The sequence below is a fragment of the Cetorhinus maximus genome, unplaced genomic scaffold (genome assembly GCF_964194155.1).
Source record: "Cetorhinus maximus unplaced genomic scaffold, sCetMax3.hap1.1 HAP1_SCAFFOLD_3028, whole genome shotgun sequence".
Classification (NCBI taxonomy): Eukaryota; Metazoa; Chordata; class Chondrichthyes; order Lamniformes; family Cetorhinidae; genus Cetorhinus; species Cetorhinus maximus.
The window spans coordinates 1-22,467 of NW_027598956.1; the positions used below are offsets into that span (position 1 = coordinate 1).

At 60.3% G+C, this 22,467-nt stretch overlaps 1 protein-coding gene across 2 annotated transcripts; it reads left to right on the top strand.

Moving 5' to 3' along the window:
• Positions 1–311: 311 nt before the first annotated feature.
• On the top strand, positions 312–20,766 carry LOC144677774 (poly(rC)-binding protein 2-like). Of its 2 annotated transcripts, none has more exons than XM_078537795.1 (12): positions 312–435; positions 2,147–2,170; positions 2,252–2,284; positions 2,384–2,500; positions 3,197–3,328; positions 4,783–4,911; positions 6,804–6,881; positions 7,060–7,101; positions 7,943–8,018; positions 9,404–9,453; positions 14,942–15,111; positions 20,109–20,766. In XM_078537795.1, the coding sequence occupies exons 1-12, from the start codon at positions 370–372 to the stop codon at positions 20,389–20,391; spliced, it is 1,200 nt and encodes a 399-aa protein (XP_078393921.1). In that variant the 5' UTR covers positions 312–369; the 3' UTR covers positions 20,392–20,766. The 2 variants fall into 2 exon arrangements, with proteins under 2 accessions (XP_078393921.1, XP_078393922.1); XM_078537796.1 differs by having other exon boundaries at positions 6,807–6,881.
• Positions 20,767–22,467: the final 1,701 nt, after the last annotated feature.

A 22,467-nucleotide genomic window follows, 5' to 3' on the forward strand; every position in this document is an offset into this window, starting at 1 on the left:
GGGATTGGGGGGCGAGATTGGGATTGGGGGGGCAAGAGTGTGATTGGGATTGGGGGGGGAGAGAGCGGGAGCCTCCTGGCCATGGGTGCAGTACCTCGGTGCTGGGGGTGGGTGAGGGAGGGTGGGGTTGGGAGAGAGGGAAGGGATGGGGGGGAGGGCCCTCAGCCTGTCCTGGTGGTATCGGAGGTGGATTATATTCGGGCAGCAGTGCTCCCCGTGTATTCACACTGAGATCAGTCGGGCGGGAGACGGCCGGTGCCTGTTGGGGGGTAGTTACACCGTGTGCTAACGATTCCCTGTGTGTTCTCTCTAGGTCCACGTCTGTGATCACTGTTGATTCACCCACTGATACCTACAAGACACTGGATCATGGATACTGGTGTAGAAGGCGGATTGAATGTCACCCTAACTCTCCGACTGTTGATGCATGGAAAGGTGTAGTATCAGCGCCTCGTCACGTGGGGCTTTTACTGGGGGGCGGGGCGGTGTCTGAGTGGAGGGCGGGTGTGTATTTGGTGGCGACCTGTCAAGGGGCTGTTGTGGCTGGAACGCGCAGATCAGTGCTACTTGGAGGTTGCTGGGGGGCGGGGAGGTGCTGGTGCAGGGGGTGTGATGCTGGTCTGGGGAATGGGGTAGTCGATGTCGATCGCCTCTCTGTGTGATGGATTTGTGCTGACGTCCAGGATTGGTCGGGAAGTTGAAACAAGAGCAGAGGCGTTGGCTACGCCAGAGTGGCCAGAGCAATGGGTCTGCTGTTGTCTTCCATCAGCCTGAAACCCTGTGTGAGGGGGTACCTCGCTTCAATGCCTATTGCGACATCCCGAAACGATTGAAGGGTAGGGAGTCTCCGGGAACAGGTCCTCTCGCCTCAGAGGGCCGGGCACCCCAACGCCTACAGAGGCTGCAGGAAACCAGTGAAAAGGCAGTCACCCCAGTGTCCCAGGGATCACCCAGTGAAAGGGACAGTCACCCCAGTGTCCCAGGGATCACCCAGTGAAAGGGACAGTCACCCCAGTGTCCCAGGGATCACCCAGTGAAAGGGACAGTCACCCCAGTGTCCCAGGGATCACCCAGTGAAAGGGACAGTCACCCCAGTGTCCCAGGGATCACCCAGTGAAAGGGCAGTCACCCCAGTGTCCCAGGGATCACCCGGTGAAAGGACAGTCACCCCAGTGTCCCAGAGATCCACCCAGTGAAAGGGCAGTCACCCCAGTGTCCCAGGGATCACCCAGTGAAAGGGCAGTCACCCCAGTGTCCCAGGGATCACCCAGTGAAAGGACAGTCACCCCAGTGTCCCAGGGATCCACCCAGCGAAAGGAATGTCACCCCAGTGTCCCAGGGATCACCCAGTGAAAGGACAGTCACCCCAGTGTCCCAGGGATCACCCAGTGAAAGGGCAGTCACCCCAGTGTCCCAGGGATCCACCCAGCGAAAGGAATGTCACCCCAGTGTCCCAGGGATCACCCAGTGAAAGGACAGTCACCCCAGTGTCCCAGGGATCACCCAGTGAAAGGACAGTCACCCCAGTGTCCCAGGGATCACCCAGCGAAAGGGGAAGTCACCCCAGTGTCTCAGATTTTTTAAATTCTTCATGGGGCATTTTGTACCGCCCGTCCCTAATTGCCCCTCGAGCCAGTGCCTGGTGAGTCTCTCTCTCTCTCTCTCTCGCAGGATAAGGTGCCGGCCCTTCAGGACTGAGATGAGGAGGAGTTTCTTCACTCAGAGGGTGGGTGAACCTTTGGAATTCCCTACCCCGGAGGGGACTGTGGAAGCCCAGTCACCGAGCACGTTCGAGACAGAAATCGCTCGATTCCTGGGGACTAATGCCTGCCGAGGGATACAGGGATAGTGGGGGAGTAGTGTGGCCTGGAGGCAGTGCGTCAGTTTGAATGAAGGAGCAGGTTCAGTGGGGTGAATGGCCTGTTTCTGTGTAACGAGGGAGCGCGCTTTAATGCACAGGAAGGTGTTTGGCTCGTACAGTTGTTGGTATAAACAAAGCTTTAAAAATCCTCCGATTGTAGCCGAGCTGAGTTGTTCCTGGGTGTCAGAACGTTGGGTGTGTCGTCGCTGCTGTTGCCGCCCGTTTAAAAGCAGAAGTAACTTTTCCAGTGGGTAGATAACTGTGTTTTTCTCTCTTCTCCTGCAGGAGGTGGGCAGCATTATTGGAAAGGTTGGTGAATTAATTTCTTGACTGACTGTTTTGAATGGTGTTACTGTCAGTGGGTAACCCGACCTCCTCTTGTCCCCGCAGAAAGGAGAGACCGTGAAGAAGATGCGTGAGGAGGTGAGCATCTCATCGCCCAGGCGGAAACCGGCTTTGTTCGTGTGTTAAAGCCCCAGGTGATAACCCTGCTTTCTGCTTTCTCCCCCACCCCTAACACAGAGCGGAGCGCGAATCAATATCTCTGAAGGCAATTGCCCTGAGCGTATTGTCACGCTTTCTGGGCCCACCAGTTCAATCTTCAAGGCTTTCGCGATGATCACACACAAGTTGGAAGAGGTAAGCGATTCAGCCTCTGCTCAAGGGACCGTGGCTTTGAGCTGAGAATGAGCAGATGATGTTCGGACTGGATTTGGGTGAATTGCTGGATGGGTCTCTGGGACACTGGGGTGACTGTCCCTTTCACTGGGTGGATCCCTGGGACACTGGGGTGACTGTCCTTTCACTGGGTGGATCCCTGGGACACTGGGGTGACTGCCCTTTCACTGGGTGGATCCCTGGGACACTGGGGTGACTGTCCTTTCACTGGGTTGATCCCTGCGACACTGGGGTGACTGCCCTTTCACTGGGTGATCTCTGGGACACTGGGGTGACTGCCCTTTCACTGGGTGGATCCCTGGGACACTGGGGTGACTGCCCTTTCACTGGGTGGATCCCTGGGACACTGGGGTGACTGCCCTTTCACTGGGTGATCCCTGGGACACTGGGGTGACTGTCCTTTCACTGGGTGATCCCTGGGACACTGGGGTGACATTCCTTTCACTGGGTGGATCTCTGGGACACTGGGGTGACTGTCCTTTCACTGGGTGAATATTTGATACTCTGGGGAAATAACCGAGTAAATCAGGTTGGGGCTTCCCGTGCCTCTGGGAGTGTCTGTCTCTGGTCGCGCTGGGTGTGTGGGGCTTCACAAGTCTCTCTGGGCTTGGCAGGAGGGGTCTCTGGGTGTCTGGCTAACTGTGTTTCCCTTCTCAGGATATAAACAGTGCGATGGCCAATAGCACCGCTTCTAGTCAGCCCCCGGTTACCCTTCGTATTGTCATCCCTGCCAGTCAGTGTGGCTCTCTGATAGGCAAAGGAGGCTGCAAGATCAAGGAGATTCGCGAGGTGAGAGCGCCGAAGACAGCCGCGTTCGGTACCAGGCGGAGGCTCTGATCTCCTCGCTTAAAGGAGTCGCTTCAGTCTGTCCCCCAGTTCAATATCAGGAAGAGGGCAGCCGTTGCCTTGTGTCCTTGTCCGACGTGGCCGGACTCTTCCCTGTCCGACGTGGCCGGGCTCTTCCCCGTCTGACGTGGCCGGACTCTTCCCCGTCCGACGTGGCCGGACTCTTCCCCGTCCGACGTGGCCGGGCTCTTCCCCGTCTGACGTGGCCGGACTCTTCCCCGTCCGACGTGGCCGGGCTCTTCCCCGTCCGACGTGGCCGGACTCTTCCCCGTCCGACGTGGCCGGACTCTTCCCCGTCCGACGTGGCCGGACTCTTCCCCGTCCGACGTGGCCGGACTCTTCCCCGTCCGACGTGGCCGGACTCTTCCCCGTCCGACGTGGCCGGACTCTTCCCCGTCCGACGTGGCCGGACTCTTCCCCGTCCGACGTGGCCGGACTCTTCCCCGTCCGACGTGGCCGGACTCTTCCCCGTCCGACGTGGCCGGACTCTTCCCCGTCCGACGTGGCCGGACTCTTCCCCGTCCGACGTGGCCGGACTCTTCCCCGTCCGACGTGGCCGGACTCTTCCCCGTCCGACGTGGCCGGACTCTTCCCCGTCCGACGTGGCCGGACTCTTCCCCGTCCGACGTGGCCGGACTCTTCCCCGTCCGACGTGGCCGGACTCTTCCCTGTCCGACATGGCCGGACTCTTCCCTGTCCACAGAGAGTGGGGTCTCGGGTGACAGTGACGGGGTCTGACGTCTGTGTTTTTTGGGGTGGAGGGGAGAGTGGGGTCTCGGGTGACAGTGACGGGGTCTGACGTCTGTGTTTTTTGGGGTGGAGGGGAGAATGGGGTCTCGGGTGACAGTGACGGGGTCTGACGTCTGTGTTTTTTGGGGTTGGGGGGGGGGAGAGCGGGGTCTCGGGTGACAGTGACGGGGTCTGACGCCTGTGTATTTTGGGGTTGGGGGGGGGAGAGCGGGGTCTCGGGTGACAGTGACGGGGTCTGACGTCTGTGTTTTTTGGGGTGGAGGGGGAGAGCGGGGTCTCGGGTGACAGTGACGGGGTCTGACGTCTGTGTTTTTTTGGGGTGGAGGGGGAGAGCGGGGTCTCGGGTGACAGTGACGGGGTCTGACGTCTGTGTTTTTTGGGGTTGGGGGGGGGAGAGCAGGGTCTCGGGTGACAGTGATGGGGTCTGACGCCTGTGTATTTTTGGGGTTGGGGGGGGAGAGTAGGGTCTCGGGTGACAGTAACAGTGTCTGACGCCTGTGTTTTTGTGGGGGTGGGAGAGTCGGGTCTCGGGTGACAGTGACGGGGTCTGACGCCTGTGTTTTTGGGTTGGGGGTTGGAGAGCGGGGTCTCGGGTGACAGTGACAGTTTCTGACGCCTGTGTTTTTTTCTCCTGTTGTTGTCGACAGTCGACAGGAGCCCAGGTCCAGGTGGCAGGAGACATGCTGCCCAATTCGACGGAGCGAGCGATCACCATCGCCGGAACTCCGCCGTCCATCATCGAGTGTGCCAAGCAGATCTGTGTTGTCATCCTTGAGGTAGATGGAGAGATTCTCAGGAGGCGCCTGCGCGTGTGTGTGTGTCTGTTTCAGGAGGGTCTCCCCTCCCTGTGTGGAGGATCGAGGGAGTCTCCCCTCCCTGTGCCGGGGATCGAGGGAGCCTCCCCTCCCTGTGTGGAGGATCGAGGGAGTCTCCCCTCCCTGTGCCGGGGATCGAGGGAGCCTCCCCTCCCTGTGCTGGGGATCGAGGGAGTCTCCCCTCCCTGTATCGAGGATCGGTGGAGTGAGCTCCCGTGTGTTTTGCAGCCGGGTGGGTGGGTGATGGTGGGAGGGACGCGGGCTCTGTCCTGTCCGCTCAGTGTGTGTCTGACTTTCTCCCGTGTGTTTTGCGGCCGGGTGGGTGATGGTGGGAGGGCCGCAGGCTCTGTCCTGGTCGCTCAGTGCGTGGGGGATCGGTGATCGGGGCGAGTGAGCTCCCGTGTGTTTTGCAGCCGGGTGGATGGGTGGGTGATGGTGGGAGGGACGCGGACTCTGTCCTGTCCGCTCAGTGCGTCTCTGACTTTCTCCCGTGTGTTTTGGGGCCGGGTGGGTGATGGTGAGAAGGACGCGGACTCTGTCCTCTCCGCTCAGTGCGTCTCTGACTTTCTCCCGTGTGTTTTGGGGGGTGGGTGGGTGATGGTGGGAGGGACACGGGCTCTGTCCTCTCCGCTCAGTGTGTGGGGGATCGGGGGGAGTGAGCTCCCGTGTGTTTTGGGGGTGGGTGGGTGATCGCGGGCTCTGTCCTCTCCGCTCAGTGCGTGCGGGATCGGGAGGATTGAGGGAGGGGGGAGTGAACTCCTGTGTGTTTTGGGGGTGGGTGGGTGATCGCGGGCTCTGTCCTGTCCGCTCAGTGTGTGGGGGATCGGGGGGAGTGAGGGAGGGGGGAGTGAGCTCCTGTGTGTTTTGGGGGTGGGTGGGTGATCGCGGGCTCTGTCCTGTCCGCTCAGTGTGTGGGGGATCGGGGGGAGTGAGGGAGGGGGGAGTGAGCTCCTGTGTGTTTTGGGGGTGGGTGGGTGGGTGATCGCGGGCTCTGTCCTGTCCGCTCAGTGTGTGGGGGATCGGGGGGAGTGAGCGAGGGGGGAGTGAGCTCCTGTGTGTTTTGGGGGTGGGTGGGTGATCGCGGGCTCTGTCCTGTCCACTCAGTGTGTGGGGGATCGGGGGGAGTGAGCTCCCGTGTGTTTTGGGGTGGGTGGGTGATGGTGGGAAGGACGCTGGCTCTGTCCTGTCCGCTCAGTGCGTCTCTGACTTTCTCCCGTGTGTTTTGGGGTGGGTGGGTGAAGGTGGGAAGGACGCTGGCTCTGTCCTCTCCGCTCAGTGCGTCTCTGACTTTCTCCCGTGTGTTTTGCGGCCGGGTGGATGGGTGGGTGATGGTGTGAGGGACGCTGGCTCCGTCCTCTCCGCTCAGTGCGTCTCTGACTTTCTCCCGTGTGTTTGCGGCCGGCCGGGTGGGTGATGGTGGGAAGGACGCGGACTCTGTCCTGTCCGCTCAGTGTGTGGGGGATCGGGGGGAGTGAGCTCCCGTGTGTTTTGCAGCCGGGTGGGTGATGGTGTGAGGGACGCGGGCTCTGTCCTCTCCGCTCAGTGCGTCTCTGACTTTCTCCTGTGTGTTTTGCGGCCGGGTGGGTGATGGTGGGAGGGACACGGACTCTGTCCTGTCCGCTCAGTGCGTGGGGGATCGGTGATCGGGGGGAGTGAGTTCCCGTGTGTTTTGGGGGTGGGTGGGTGATGGTGGGAGGGACGCGGACTCTGTCCTCTCCGCTCAGTGCGTGGGTGATCGGGGGGAGTGAGCTCCCGTGTGTTTGCGGCCGGGTGGGTGATGGTGGGAGGGACGCGGACTCTGTCCTGTCCATTCAGTGCGTCTCTGACACTCTCTGCTTCTCTCTGTCTTTAAGCAGTCGGCTCCGAAGGGCATCACCGTCCCCTATCGTCCGAAGCCCGTCTCCGCCCCCGTCATATTCGCCGGCGGCCAGGTAAGCCCGGGCAGGCCTCAAACCTGCCCTTTTTAATCCCCCTCCTCTCCGGCGCTGAACCAACCGGTTGGAAATATCCGGCCGCTGCTTCGAACGAATGCGCAGAAACGAACGCCGCTCGGAGAGAGAGAGAGGGAGAGAGTCGATTAGTGACAGCTCCTGTTTTATTTTCCTGCAGGCGTACACGATCCAAGGACAGTTTGCCATCCCGCATCCCGATGTGAGTCCTCATCTTTTTAAAATATACATGTTTTCGTCGCTTTGGTCCATCGTCCGGGCTCCCGTTGTGTAGATTTCTTTCTCGCGACGCCCCCCTTTTGGCCACAGCTGAGGCTGCGGGGGTCCCGCTCAAACCCACGTGGGGCTGTGTGTGTGCACAGGCCATGGTGTTCTGCAGCTGTGCCCCCGGCACTCCTACCATCCACCTACCCTGCTTGCAGAGTACTCGTGGCCGGGTTTAAGCCTGCCCTCTTTGTGCTGGTTGGGGGAAAATTCCCTGCTTTTGTGGCACTTCTACCGAACCCTCTGGGTTGTGTTACAGGGAGACGCGTTCGCCCGGCGGGGGTTGTGGTTGAGGTGGGGGGGGCGCAGAAATTGTGGAAATTCCAGGAATCTCGCTCTCTTGCCGGGACCGCAGCCCTGCACTGTCGGGATTATAACTGGGACCAAGAGTTTGCCGCTGGGTTAAAACAATCGGGGACTGTGCAGGCGCCTAGAGTCCCGAGAGCCTGTGGAATCCGATTGCTCCGACCCGCTTGAAACTGATGCGGTTCCGAGCTGGGAGGGGAGGGGAGGGGGAGGGTGCCGGAGATCCGGGAGAAGGCCGGAATACCAGGGAGAGGTGTTGAGCGACCTGGGAGAAGCCTGGACCCTCGGGAGAGGGGGGTGCCGGAGATTTTTTTAGGGGCGGGCGGAAATTCACGGGCGAACGCCGGGATTTCGGGGGACAAAAGTGTGAGGGTTCCCAGGGGAACTCGCTATGTTGTCCGCCATTCTGTTACCGTCTGCTGTTCCCCCTGTGCCATCTCTGGCCTCTTTAACCAACCGTTTCTCTCCTGCAGCTCACCAAGCTACACCAACTGGCCATGCAGCAGACACCCTTCACCCCTGTTGGACAAACCAGTCCGGGCTACTCAGGTCAGTCTTCCGGAGAAATAACTGCATTGCGGCTCCCAGCTCGATAGACAGAGTGCGGGGAAAAAGGAAGTTAAGTCAAACTCTTTACAGAAAACACTGGTTGGTTCCCCACCCCCAGCTGGTGTATCGCGTCCCCGGTCCCGGGTCCGGCACTCTAGGAAGGATGTCGAGGGTCTCGGAGAGGGTGCGGAGGGAGATTTATCAGAACGGTACCAGAGGGTGGAGGGACTGGAGAAGCTGGGATTGTTCTCCTTGGAGCAGAGAAGGTTAAGGGGGCAGGGGGAGATTAAATATCCACAGCAGGTTAAAGAGCTGGAGTGTGTGTGTGTGGGGGGGGGAGGGTGCCCACCTGCCTGTACACCTCTGTCACTATCCTTGTTCCAGTCACTGTGGGTGGAGTGAGTGTCCCTGGGGGGGATATTGGGGAGAGAATTCAGAAATCTGTGGAGTGCAAAGGGACTCGGGAGTCCTAGTCCAGGATTCTCTTAAGGTTAACTTGCAGGTTGAGTCGGTAGTTAGGAAGGCAAATGCAACGTTGGCATTTATTTCGAGAGGACTAGAATATAAAAGCCAGGGATGTGCTGCTGAGGCTTTATAAGGCTCTGGTCAGACCACATTTAGAATATTGTGAGCAATTTTGGGCCCCGTATCTCAGGAAGGATGTGCTGGCCCCTGGAGAGGGTCCAGAGGAGATTCACGAGAACGATCCCAGGAATGAAAGGCTTAACATATGAGGAACGTTTGAGGACTCTGGGTCTATACTCGATGGAGTTTAGAAGGATGAGGGGGGATCTGATTGAAACTTACAGAATACTGAAAGGCCTGGATAGAGTGGACGTGGGGAAGATGTTTCCATGAGTAGGAGAGACTAGGACCCGAGGGCACAGCCTCAGAGTAAAGGGAAGACCTTTTAGAACAGAGATGAGGAGAAACTTCTTTAGCCAGAGAGTGGTGAATCTATGGAATTCATTGCCACAGAAGGCTGTGGAGGCCAGGTCATTGAGTGTATTGAAGACCGAGATAGATAGGTTCTTGATTGGTAAGGGGATCAAAGGTTACGGGGAGAAGGCGGGAGAATGGGGTTGAGAAACTTATCAGCCAGGATTGAATGGCGGAGCAGACTCGATGGGCCGAATGGCCTAGTTCCTGCTCCTATGTCTTCTGGTCTTGTATTGATCGCTCCCCCCGTGTCCGGTGATGAGTGATTTGAGCCCCGGGGAGCGTGTGGCTGGTGGTTGATAATCCAGGTGCCCGCCCCCTGGTGCCCCTCGGTTCCGGGTTCGGGTGCCCGTCGCTGCTTTACGATGTGACGCTGTCGGTGTTTGTTCCTCTCGGTTGCTGCAGGAGAGGGGGAACTAACTGACCTTCTCGTCCTCTCTGGACAGGTTTGGACTCTTCGCAGACGAGTTCCCACGAAATCGCCATCCCAAACGATGTGAGTGCTCGTGGCGGGGTCGGGGGGGGTGGGGTCCCCGTCCGCCAGACATTAACCGCGGCGGCAAAACCCACCCACCGGGGGAACGAGAGGGGCGTGTGGGCCGGGTTCCCCTGAGCGCCCCTGGGTTTGGAACGGGGAGGTGGGGGGAGGTGGGTGATCTCTCTGGGGGAGGGCCTGGTAGAGTCGGGGAGGGAGGGGGTGGGGGGGACACGGGATGGGATGTGAAGTTATTGGGGCTGTGGTGAATTTGAGGCAAGCGCGCTCGCTCTCTGACCCCACCCACCTCACCGGGTCCCCTCGCCGCCCCCACCCACCTCACCGGGTCCCTGTGCCCACCCACCCACCTGACCGGGTCCCCGCCACCACCCACCTCACCGGGTCCCTGCCCCCACCCACCTCACCGGGTCCCTGCGCCCACCACCCACCTCACCGGGTCCCTGCCCCCACCCACCTCACCGGGTCCCTGCGCCCACCGACCTCACCGCGTCCCTGCGCCCCACACCCACCTCAGCAGGTCCCTGCCCCCACCCACCTCACTGGGTCCCCACCCACCTCACCGGGTCCTTGCGCCTACCCACCTCACCGGGTCCCTGTGCGCCCCACCCACCTCACCGGGTCCCTGTGCGCCCCACCCACCTCACCGGGTCCCTGTGCGCCCCACCCACCTCACCGGGTCCCTGTGCGCCCCACCCACCTCACCGGGTCCCTGTGCGCCCCACCCACCTCACCGGGTCCCTGTGCGCCCCACCCACCTCACCGGGTCCCTGTGCGCCCCACCCACCTCACCGGGTCCCTGTGCGCCCCACCCACCTCACCGGGTCCCTGTGCGCCCCACCCACCTCATCGGGTCCCTGTGCGCCCCACCCACCTCACCGGGTCCCTGTGCGCCCCACCCACCTCACCGGGTCCCTGTGCGCCCCACCCACCTCACCGGGTCCCTGTGCGCCCCACCCACCTCACCGGGTCCCTGTGCGCCCCACCCACCTCACCGGGTCCCTTCGCCGCCCCCACCCACCTCACCGGGTCCCTTCGCCGCCCCCACCCACCTCACCGGGTCCCTTCGCCGCCCCCACCCACCTCACCGGGTCCCTTCGCCGCCCCCACCCACCTCACCGGGTCCCTTCGCCGCCCCCACCCACCTCACCGGGTCCCTTCGCCGCCCCCACCCACCTCACCGGGTCCCTTCGCCGCCCCCACCCACCTCACCGGGTCCCTTCGCCGCCCCCACCCACCTCACCGGGTCCCTTCGCCGCCCCCACCCACCTCACCGGGTCCCTTCGCCGCCCCCACCCACCTCACCGGGTCCCTTCGCCGCCCCCACCCACCTCACCGGGTCCCTTCGCCGCCCCCACCCACCTCACCGGGTCCCTTCGCCGCCCCCACCCACCTCACCGGGTCCCTTCGCCGCCCCCACCCACCTCACCGGGTCCCTTCGCCGCTCCCACCCACCTCACCGGGTCCCTTCGCCGCCCCCACCCACCTCACCGGGTCCCTTCGCCGCCCCCACCCACCTCACCGGGTCCCTTCGCCGCCCCCACCCACCTCACCGGGTCCCTTCGCCGCCCCCACCCACCTCACCGGGTCCCTTCGCCGCCCCCACCCACCTCACCGGGTCCCTGTGCGCCCCACCCACCTCACCGGGTTCCTGTGCGCCCCACCCACCTCACCGGGTCCCTTCGCCGCCCCCACCCACCTCACCGGGTCCCTTCGCCGCCCCCACCCACCTCACCGGGTCCCTTCGCCGCCCCCACCCACCTCACCGGGTCCCTTCGCCGCCCCCACCCACCTCACCGGGTCCCTTCGCCGCTCCCACCCACCTCACGGGGTCCCTTCGCCGCCCCCACCCACCTCACCGGGTCCCTGCGCGCCCCCACCCACCTCACCGGGTCCCTGCGCCGCCCACCCACCTCACCGGGTCCCTGCGCCGCCCACCCACCTCACCGGGTCCCTGCGCCGCCCACCCACCTCACCGGGTCCCTGCGCGCCCCCACCCACCTCACCGGGTCCCTGCGCCGCCCACCCACCTCACCGGGTCCCTGCCCCCACCCACCTCACCAGGTCCCTGCACCCCACCCACCTCACCAGGTCCCTGCACCCCACCCACCTGACCGGGTCCCTGCCCCCACCCACCTGACCGGGTCCCTGCCCCCACCCACCTCACCGGGTCCCCTCGCCGCCCCCACCCACCTCACCGGGTCCCTGCCCCCACCCACCTCACCGTGTCCCCTCGCCGCCCCCACCCACCTCACCGGGTCCCTGCGCACCCCAGCTTTACACAGCAAGACTCACGCCAAACAGCAGGTAGCGCAGCAGCTTCCGCTCTCGCTCTGTCTGTAACTCGTTCTCGCTCTGTCCCCCTCTGTCTGTAACTCTCTCTCGCTCTGTCCCCCTCTGTCTGTAACTCGCTCTCGCTCTGTCCCCCTCTGTCTGTAACTCGCTCTCGCTCTGTCCCCCTGTCTGTAACTCGCTCTCGCTCTGTCCCCCTCTGTCTGTAACTCGATCTCGCTCTGTCCCCCTCTGTCTGTAACTCGCTCTCGCTCTGTCCCCCTCTGTCTGTAACTCGCTCTCGCTCAGTCTCGCTCTGTCTGTAACTCGCTCTCGCTCAGTCTCGCTCTGTCTGTAACTCGCTCTCGCTCTGTCCCCCTCTGTAACTCGCTCTCGCTCTGTCTGTAACTCGCTCTCGCTCAGTCTCGCTCTGTCTGTAACTCGCTCTCGCTCTGTCCCCCTCTGTCTGTAACTCGCTCTCGCTCTGTCTGTAACTCTCTCTCGCTCTGTCTGTAACTCTCTCTCGCTCTGTCTCCCTCTGTCTGTAACTCGCTCTCGCTCTGTCCCCCTCTGTCTGTAACTCACTCTCGCTCAGTCCCCCTCTGTCTGTAACTCGCTCTCGCTCTGTCCCCCTCTGTCTGTAACTCGCTCTCGCTCTGTCCCCCTCTGTCTGTAACTCTCTCTCGCTCTGTCCCCCTCTGTCTGTAACTCGCTCTCGCTCTGTCTCCCTCTGTCTGTAACTCGCTCTCGCTCTGTCCCCCTCTGTCTGTAACTCGCTCTCGCTCTGTCCCCCTCTGTAACTCGCTCTCGCTCTGTCCCCCTCTGTCTGTAACTCGCTCTCGCTCTGTCCCCCTCTGTCTGTAACTCGCTCTCGCTCTGTCCCCCTCTGTCTGTAACTCGCTCTGTCCCCCTCTGTCTGTAACTCGCTCTCGCTCTGTCCCCCTCTGTCTGTAACTCGCTCTCGCTCTGTCCCCCTCTGTCTGTAACTCTCTCTCGCTCTGTCCCCCTCTGTCTGTAACTCGCTCTCGCTCTGTCCCCCTCTGTCTGTAACTCGCTCTCGCTCTGTCCCCCTCTGTCTGTAACTCGCTCTCGCTCTGTCCCCCTCTGTCTGTAACTCGCTCTGTCCCCCTCTGTCTGTAACTCGCTCTCGCTCTGTCCCCCTCTGTCTGTAACTCTCTCTCGCTCTGTCCCCCTCTGTCTGTAACTCGCTCTCGCTCTGTCCCCCTCTGTCTGTAACTCGCTCTCGCTCTGTCCCCCTCTGTCTGTAACTCGCTCTCGCTCTGTCCCCCTCTGTAACTCGCTCTCGCTCTGTCCCCCTCTGTCTGTAACTCGCTCTCGCTCTGTCCCCCTCTGTCTGTAACTCGCTCTCGCTCTGTCCCCCTCTGTCTGTAACTCGCTCTGTCCCCCTCTGTCTGTAACTCGCTCTCGCTCTGTCCCCCTCTGTCTGTAACTCGCTCTCGCTCTGTCCCCCTCTGTCTGTAACTCTCTCTCGCTCTGTCCCCCTCTGTCTGTAACTCGCTCTCGATCTGTCCCCCTGTCTGTAACTCGCTCTCGCTCTGTCTCCCTCTGTAACTCGCTCTCGCTCTCGCTCTCGCTCTGTCCCCCTCTGTCTGTAACTCGCTCTCGCTCTGTCCCCCTCTGTCTGTAACTCGCTCTCGCTCTGTCCCCCTCTGTCTGTAACTCTCTCTCGCTCTGTCCCCCTCTGTCTGTAACTCTCTCTCGCTCTGTCCCCCTCTGTCTGTAACTCGCTCTCGCTCTGTCCCCCTCTGTCTGTAACTCGCTCTCGCTCTGTCTCCCTCTGTAACTCGCTCTCGCTCTCGCTCTCGCTCTGTCCCCCTCTGTCTGTAACTCGCTCTCGCTCTGTCCCCCTCTGTCTGTAACTCGCTCTCGCTCTGTCCCCCTCTGTCTGTAACTCGCTCTCGCTCTGTCCCCCTCTGTCTGTAACTCGCTCTCGCTCTGTCCCCCTCTGTAACACGCTCTCGCTCTGTCCCCCTCTGTCTGTAACTCTCTCTCGCTCTGTCCCCCTCTGTCTCCCTCTGTCTGTAACTCGCTCTCGCTCTGTCTCCCTCTGTCTGTAACTCGCTCTCGCTCTGTCCCCCTCTGTCTGTAACTCGCTCTCGCTCTGTCCCCCTCTGTCTGTAACTCGCTCTCGCTCTGTCCCCCTCTGTCTGTAACTCGCTCTCGCTCTGTCCCCCTCTGTCTGTAACTCGCTCTGTCCCCCTCTGTCTGTAACTCGCTCTGTCCCCCTCTGTCTGTAACTCTCTCTCGCTCTGTCCCCCTCTGTCTGTAACTCTCTCTCGCTCTGTCCCCCTCTGTCTGTAACTCTCTCTCGCTCTGTCCCCCTCTGTCTGTAACTCGCTCTCGCTCTGTCTGTAACTCGCTCTCTCTGTCCCCCTCTGTCTGTAACTCGCTCTCGCTCTGTCCCCCTCTGTCTGTAACTCGCTCTCGCTCTGTCCCCCTCTGTCTGTAACTCGCTCTCGCTCTGTCTCCCTCTGTCTGTAACTCGCTCTCGCTCTGTCCCCCTCTGTCTGTAACTCGCTCTCGCTCTGTCCCCCTCTGTCTGTAACTCGCTCTCGCTCTGTCCCCCTCTGTCTGTAACTCGCTCTCGCTCTGTCCCCCTCTGTCTGTAACTCGCTCTCGCTCTGTCTCCCTCTGTCTGTAACTCGCTCTCGCTCTGTCCCCCTCTGTCTGTAACTCTCTCTCGCTCTGTCCCCCTCTGTCTGTAACTCTCTCTCGCTCTGTCCCCCTCTGTCTGTAACTCGCTCTCGCTCTGCCCCCCTCTGTCTGTAACTCGCTCTGTCCCCCTCTGTCTGTAACTCTCGCTGTGTCCCCTGGTTGTCTGTAAGTCGCTCTCGCTGTGTCCCCTGGTTGTCTGTAACTCTCGCTCTGTCCCCTGGTTGCCTGTAACTCTCGCTCTGTCCCCTGGTTGCCTGTAACTCTCGCTCTGTCCCCTGGTTGCCTGTAACTCTCGCTCTGTCCCCTGGTTGCCTGTAACTCTCGCTCTGTCCCCTGGTTGCCTGTAACTCTCGCTCTGTCCCCTGGTTGCCTGTAACTCTGGCTCAGTCCCCTGGTTGCCTGTAACTCTGGCCCTGTCCCCTGGTTGCCTGTAACTCTGGCCCTGTCCCCTGGTTGCCTGTAACTCTGGCTCTGTCCCCTGGTTGCCTGTAACTCTGGCTCTGTCCCCTGGTTGCCTGTAACTCTGGCTCTGTCTCCTTTGCAGTTAATTGGATGCATCATTGGCCGACAGGGCAGTAAGATAAACGAAATCCGACAGATGTCTGGAGCACAGATAAAGATCTCCAACCCAGCAGAGGGATCGACTGACCGACAGATCACCATTACTGGCTCCCCGGCCAACATTAGCCTGGCCCAGTATCTCATTAATGCCAGGTAAGAGCCCCTCAGTCGGCCCAGGAGGGTTAGTGTGACACAGGGAGACGCCGCGTCACTCATTCTGCAAAACCAGCAATTCAATGCAACACAGTCCGGACATTGTGAGGAGTGCCGGGTGTGTAACTGACCGCTCCCGTCGGACAAAGCTGCCGGGGGGGTGTGGGTGCGAGTCCTGGGAAGCGGGAGGTGAGATCTGTGTAAGATCAACACTGACTCCGTCCAGCGAAACCCTATCTCAGTGTCTGTGAGACTGGTCTCGGTGTCCAGTCCCATGGTCAGTGGGACTGAGTGGTCTCAGTGTCCAGTCCCATGGTCAGTGATACTGAGTGGTTTCGGTGTCCAGTCCCATGGTCAGTGATACTGAGTGGTCTCGGTGTCCAGTCCCATGGTCGGTGGGACTGAGTGGTCTCGGTGTCCAGTCCCATGGTCAGTGATACTGAGTGTTCTCGGTGTCCAGTCCCATGGTCAGTGATACTGAGTGGTCTCGGTGTCCAGTCCCATCGTCAGTGAGATTGAGCGGTCTCGGTGTCCAGTCCCATGGTCAGTGATACTGAGTGGTCTCGGTGTCCAGTCCCATGGTCAGTGGGACTGAATGGTCTCGGTGTCCAGTCCCTTGGTCAGCGTGACTGAGTGGTCTCGGTGTCCAGTCCCATGGTCAGTGAGACTGAGTGGTCTCGGTGTCCAGTCCCATGGTCAGTGGGACTGAGTGGTCTCGGTGTCCAGTCCCATGGTCAGTGGGACTGAGTGGTCTCGGTGTCCAGTCCCATGGTCAGTGGGACTGAGTGGTCTCGGTGTCCAGTCCCAAGGTCGGTGAGACTGAGTGTTCTCGGTGTCCAGTCCCATGGTCATTGGGACTGAGGGCTCGGTGTCCAGTCCCATGGTCGGTGAGACTGAGTGGTCTCGGTGTCCAGTCCCATTGTCAGTGAGACTGAGTGGTCTCGGTGTCCAGTCCCATGGTCAGTGAGACTGAGTGGTCTCAGTGTCCAGTCCCATGTTCAGTGGGACTGAGTGGTCTCGGTGTCCAGTCCGATGATCAGGACTGAGTGGTCTCAGTGTCTAGTCCGATGGTGAGTGGGACTGAGTGGTCTCGGTGTCCAGTCCCATGGTCAGCGGGACTGAGTGGTCCCAGTGTCCAGTCCCATGGTCAGTGAGACTGAGTGGTCTCAGTGTCCAGTCCCATGTTCAGTGGGACTGAGTGGTCCCGGTGTCCAGTCCCATGGTCAGTGGGACTGAGTGCTCCCGGTGTCCAGTCCCATGGTCAGTGAGACTGAGTGGTCCCGGTGTCCAGTCCCATGGTCGGTGAGACTGAGTGGTCTCGGTGTCCAGTCCCATGGTCGGTGAGACTGAGTGGTCTCGGTGTCCAGTCCCATGGTCGGTGAGACTGAGTGGTCTCGGTGTCCAGTCCCATGGTCAGTGAGACTGAGTGGTCTCGGTGTCCAGTCCGATGGTCAGGACTGAGTGGTCTCGGTGTCTAGTCCGATGGTCAGTTGGACTGAGTGGTCTCGGTGTCCAGTCCCATGGTCAGCGGGACTGAGTAGTCTCGGTGTCCAGTCCCATGGTCAGTGGGACTGAGTGGTCTCGGTGTCTAGTCCGATGGTCAGTTGGACTGAGTGGTCTCGGTGTCCAGTCCCATGGTCAGCGGGACTGAGTCGTCTCGGTGTCTAGTCCGATGGTCAGGATTCAGTGGTCTCGCTGTCCAGTCCGATGGTCAGTGGGCCTGAGTGGTCTCTGTGTCCAGTCCCATGGTCAGTGGGCCTGAGTGGTCTCTGTGTCCAGTCCCATGGTCAGTGAGACTGAGTGGTCTCGGTGTCCAGTCCCATGGTCAGTGGGACTGAGTGGTCTCGGTGTCCAGTCCCATGGTCAGTGGGACTGAGTGGTCTCGGTGTCCAGTCCCATGGTCAGTGGGACTGAGTGGTCTCGGTGTCCAGTCCCATGGTCAGTGGGACTGAGTGGTCTCGGTGTCCAGTCCCATGGTCAGTGGGACTGAGTGGTCTCGGTGTCCAGTCCCATGGTCAGTTGGACTGAGTGGTCTCGGTGTCCAGTCCCATGGTCAGCTGGACTGAGTGGTCTCGGTGCCTTGTCCGATGGTCAGGACTGAGTGGTCTCGGTGTCCAGTCCCATGGTCAGTTGGTCTGAGTGGTCTCGGTGCCTTGTCCGATGGTCAGGACTGAGTGGTCTCGGTGTCCAGTCCTATGGTCAGTGGGACTGAGTGGTCTGTGTCCAGTCTGGTGGACCGTGGGAGTGAGTGGTCTCAGTGTCCAGTCTGGTGGACAGTGGGACTGAGTGGTCTCAGTGTCCAGTTTGGTGGACAGTGGGACTGAGTGGTCTCCGTGTCCAGTCCCATGGTCAGTGAGACTGAATGGTCTCAGTGTCCAGTCCCATGGTCAGTGGGACTGGTCTGCGTCCAGTCTCACTATCATTGGGACTTTGCGGGACTGGACACCAAGACAACAGTCAGTGGGGACCGAGTGGTCTCGGTATCCGGTCCCACGGTCAGTGGGACTGAGTGGTCTTGGTGTCCGGTCTGCTGGTCAGTGGGGACCAAGTCGTCTCGGTGTCCAGTCCCACGGTCACTAGGGACCGAGTGGTCTCGGTATCCGGTCTGTGGGTATTAGGACGATTGGTGGTCACTGAATTTGAAGTGACTCTGGACTGTTTGCATTGAATTGCATTTCGAGACGGAGATGTGTGTTTAAACCACATGAAGGTGCAGCGATCGCCGTGCGCGCGCGCGCGTGTGCATGTCCGTGTGTGTGTGTGCATGTCCGTGTGTGTGTGTGTGTGCATGTCCGTGTGTGTGTGTGTGCATGGCTGTGTGTGTGTGTGTGCATGGCCGTGTGTGTGTGTGTGCATGGCCGTGTGTGTGTGTGTGTGCATGGCCGTGTGTGTGTGTGTGTGCATGGCCGTGTGTGTGTGTGTGTGCATGGCCGTGTGTGTGTGTGTGTGCATGGCCGTGTGTGTGTGTGTGCATGGCCGTGTGTGTGTGTGTGTGCATGGCCGTGTGTGTGTGTGTGCATGGCCGTGTGTGTGTGTGTGCATGGCCGTGTGTGTGTGTGTGCATGGCCGTGTGTGTGTGTGTGCATGGCCGTGTGTGTGTGTGTGCATGGCCGTGTGTGTGTGTGTGCATGGCCGTGTGTGTGTGCGTGCATGGCCGTGTGTGTGTGCGTGCATGGCCGTGTGTGTGTGCGTGCATGTCCGTGTGTGTGCGCGTGCATGGCCGTGTGTGTGTGCGTGCATGGCCGTGTGTGTGTGCGTGCATGGCCGTGTGTGTGTGCGTGCATGGCCGTGTGTGTGTGCGTGCATGGCCGTGTGTGTGTGCGTGCATGGCCGTGTGTGTGTGCGTGCATGGCCATGTGTGTGTGTGCGTGCATGTCCGTGTGTGTGTGCATGTCCGTGTGTGTGTGCATGTCCGTGTGTGTGTGTGTGTGTGTGCATGGCCGTGTGTGTGTGTGTGTGTGTGTGTGCATGGCCGTGTGTGTGTGTGTGCATGGCCGTGTGTGTGTGTGCATGGCCGTGTGTGTGTGTGTGCATGGCCGTGTGTGTGTGTGTGCATGGCCGTGTGTGTGTGTGTGCATGGCCGTGTGTGTGTGTGTGTGCATGGCCGCGTGTTTTTGTGTGCGTGGTTGTGCGCGCGTGGCCGCGTGTGTGCGTGGCAGTGCGCGTGTGTGTGTGCGTGGCAGTGCGCGTGTGTGTGTGCGTGTGTGTGTGCGTGGCAGTGCGCGTGTGTGTGTGCGTGGCAGTGCGCGTGTGTGTGTGCGTGGCAGTGCGCGTGTGTGTGTGCGTGGCATTGCGCGTGTGTGTGTGCGTGGCAGTGCGCGTGTGTGTGTGCGTGGCAGTGCGCGTGTGTGTGTGCGTGGCAGTGTGTGTGTGCGTGGCATTGCGCCCGTGTGTGTGCGTGGCATTGCGCCCGTGTGTGTGCGTGGCAGTGCGCCCGTGTGTGTGCGTGGCAGTGCGCCCGTGTGTGTGCGTGGCAGTGCGCCCGTGTGCGCGCGTTTTTGCGTTGCGTGCGCGCGTTTTTGCGTGGCAGTGCGCGTGTTTTTGCGTGTGCGTGGCAGTGCTTTTGCGTGTGTGCGTGGCCGTGCGCGTGATTTTGCGTGGCCGTGCGCGTGTGTGCGTGGCCGTGTGCGCGTGCGTGGACGTGCGCGCGTTTTTGCGCGTGCGTGGACGTGCGCGCGTTTTTGCGCGTGCGTGGACGTGCGCGCGTTTTTGCGCGTGCGTGGACGTGCGCGCGCGTTTTTGCGCGTGCGTGGACGTGCGCGCGCGTTTTTGCGCGTGCGTGGACGTGCGCGCGTGTTTTTGCGCGTGCGTGGACGTGCGCGCGTGTTTTTGCGTGGACGTGCTCGCGTGTTTTTGCGTGGACGTGCGCGCGTGTTTTTGCGTGGACGTGCGCGTGTTTTTGCGTGGACGTGCGCGTGTTTTTGCGTGTGCGTGGCCGTGCGCATGTGTTTTTGCGTGCGCGTGCGTCGCTGTGTGTGTGCGTGCATGGCAGTGCGCATGTTTTTGTTTGTGCGTGGCTGTGCGCGTGTCGCCATGTGTGCATGTTTTTGTGTGTGCGTTGTCGTGCGCGTGTTTTTGCGTGTGCGCGAGTTTTGTGTGTGCGTGCGTCGCCGCGTGGCCGTGCGCGTTTTTGCGTGTGCGTGGCCGTGCGCGTGTTTGTGCGTGTGCATGACCGTGCGTGTGTCAGAGCATGCGCGTGTGTGCGAGTGTGAAAATGCCTGTTCACTGCCTTGCGGGTGTGTTTTACGCGAGTAGAGCTGCGATGCTAACCCTGTAAATAATAATATTAATAATAACGGGGCGGGGGGGGTGTCTCGGCTGACGTTAGCGGCTCCTCACAAACCAACGCAGGTCGGGCCCATTTATTTATCCTGGTTGTTCCATTTGCCTTAACCGTGTACCTGGTTTTTCTAATGTGAACCTGTTTGTCCTTGTGTCTTGCCTACTGTGTTTTTCCCCAACCCATCCGTTTGTTTCCTCTTCCTCTCTCTCCACAGTTTAGAAAGTGCTAAGTCCAGCAGCCAGAAAAGCTCAGTTGTGGCCCCTGACCTCGACACCCCTTCCTCTACCCCTGCGTCGACCCCTGACCTGCCGGGCGGCCTCCCCACCCCTCTCTCGAGCAGCCCTTATGTCTCCAGCCTGATTGGCATGAAACCTGTCCCACTGCTCGCGCTAAACGTGGTGCCTGCTAAGGGGTCTACGGGCAGCGTTACTGACAAAATGGCCTCGGGTAGCCAGGCCCTAAAGAAATCGGAGAAGCAGCGATTTTCCCCCTACTGACGGCCGGATTTTGACGTTGCGTTTTGGGGGTTTGTTTGCCCCCGACCCTCCCGGGAGACGTCCACAAGCGACGACGCTTTCAGCGAAAATACACACACACACACACACACACACAAAACAAAATGCTTTCGTTTTCTTTTTTTTTTAAACAAAAAAAGACAAAACAAAAAAATAAGGATCTCGGAGAGAGAAAAATGTGGATTTAGTTTTTGGTTTTGATTTTTTTTTAAGGAGGTGAAATCTGATGTTCTCTGTGAAATGCTTTGTGTGTCCGGTGCTGCTCCTGAAGAGACTGCTTTTTATTCCTTTTTATTCCGCTTGATTTTCACTCCTGGTTTGTGTTTTAATTGAGGAAAAAGTTTAAACGCGTTTTACAAAACTTGGCTTTTTTTTTTATTTTCTTAAAGAGGAGGAGGGGAGGGAACGGAACACAGACATCGCTCCGGCCTCAATAAAAACCAGAGTTTACCCGCCTGATTCCCTCTCTCCCTAACCCCCTCCCCCCGGACTGTGAGATTAAACACTGATCCCCCACCGACACCGAGCCTGGGGGGGAGAGGGTCCTGGAGCCTGAGGGGTGGGGAGTTTACTCGCCTAATTCCCTCTCCTCTTGGACTGTGAGATTAAACACTGATCCCACCACCGAGCCTGGGGAGGAGAGGGTCCTGGAGCCTGAGGGGTGGGGAGTGGGGGCCAGACCAGACCAGATTCCCCCACCGACCCCAGGAGGAGAGGGTCCCAGAGCCTGGGGGTGGGGGTGGGGAGTGGGGTGGGGGCCAGGACCAGGACCCGGGGAGTTAGAATCGGGAAGGTTGGGGTTTAGAGTTTCTGGGAGGTTTGTAGTGAAGTTGTTTCAGTGAGTGTGTGTTTAACAAATAAAATGGGAAGAATTTATACAAATTCTACCCCCACTCCCTCATCCACCTCTTCCCTCCCTCCCTCATCCACCCCTCCCTCCCTCATCCACCCCTCCCTCCCTCATCCACCTCTTCCCTCCCTCCCTCATCCACCTCTTCCCTCCCTCCCTCATCCACCTCTTCCCTCCCTCCCTCATCCACCTCTTCCCTCCCTCCCTCATCCACCTCTTCCCTCCCTCCCTCATCCACCTCTTCCCTCCCTCCCTCATCCACCTCTTTCCTCCCTCCCTCATCCACCTCTTCCCTCCCTCCTTCATCCACCTCTTCCCTCCCTCCCTCACCCACCTCTTCCCTCCCTCCCTCATCCACCTCTTCCCTCCCTCCCTCATCCACCTCTTCCCTCCCTCCTTCATCCACCTCTTCCCTCCCTCCTTCATCCACCTCTTCCCTCCCTCCCTCACCCACCTCTTCCCTCCCTCCCTCATCCACCTCTTCCCTCCCTCCCTCATCCACCTCTTCCCTCCCTCCTCATCCACCTCTTCCATCCCTCCCTCGCCCACCTCTTCCCTCCATTTTCTCTCCCTCCCTCCCTCTCTCTCCCTCCCTCTCTCTCCCTCCCTCTCTCTCTCTCTCTCTCTCTCTCCCTCCCTGCTCCTCTCTCCCTCCCTCTCTCCCTCCCTCCCTCTCTCTCTCTCCCTCCCTCTCTCTCTCTCCCTCCCTCTCTCTCTCTCCCTCCCTCTATTCCCGGGTTTTTTGGGTGGGAAGACCCTGTCCTGCTGTGGGTAGTTTTGAGCTGAGCGTTTTAACTGGTTTTATTTGGAAGATGCCTCTTCGGGTTCCTGGTGACGGGTTCCTGGTTTGTTAAACAGATTAACGTCTGGGCGAGCGGGCACAGGGCAGCCTGTCTCCCCTGGTCGGAGATACGGACTGTCGGTCAACAGCTACCCCAGGATTGCCCTCTCTCTCCCCCCCCCCAATGGACTTCACTGGCCTGTGGAGTGACTTAGCCCCTGAGTAAACCGGAATGTAAAGATTTTACACTCCCAGTGCTGGGGGTCACAGTGATACCCAGTCTCCTCTGGGGGTCACAGTAATACCCAGTCCCCTCTGGGGGTACGCTCTGCTGACTGACCTGTGTTAGGAGGGTTTGTGGGAACAATTTGTGAGCAGCCTCTTCCTGCAGCTCCGGGAATGAGGGGGATTTCAGTTGGTTCACAGT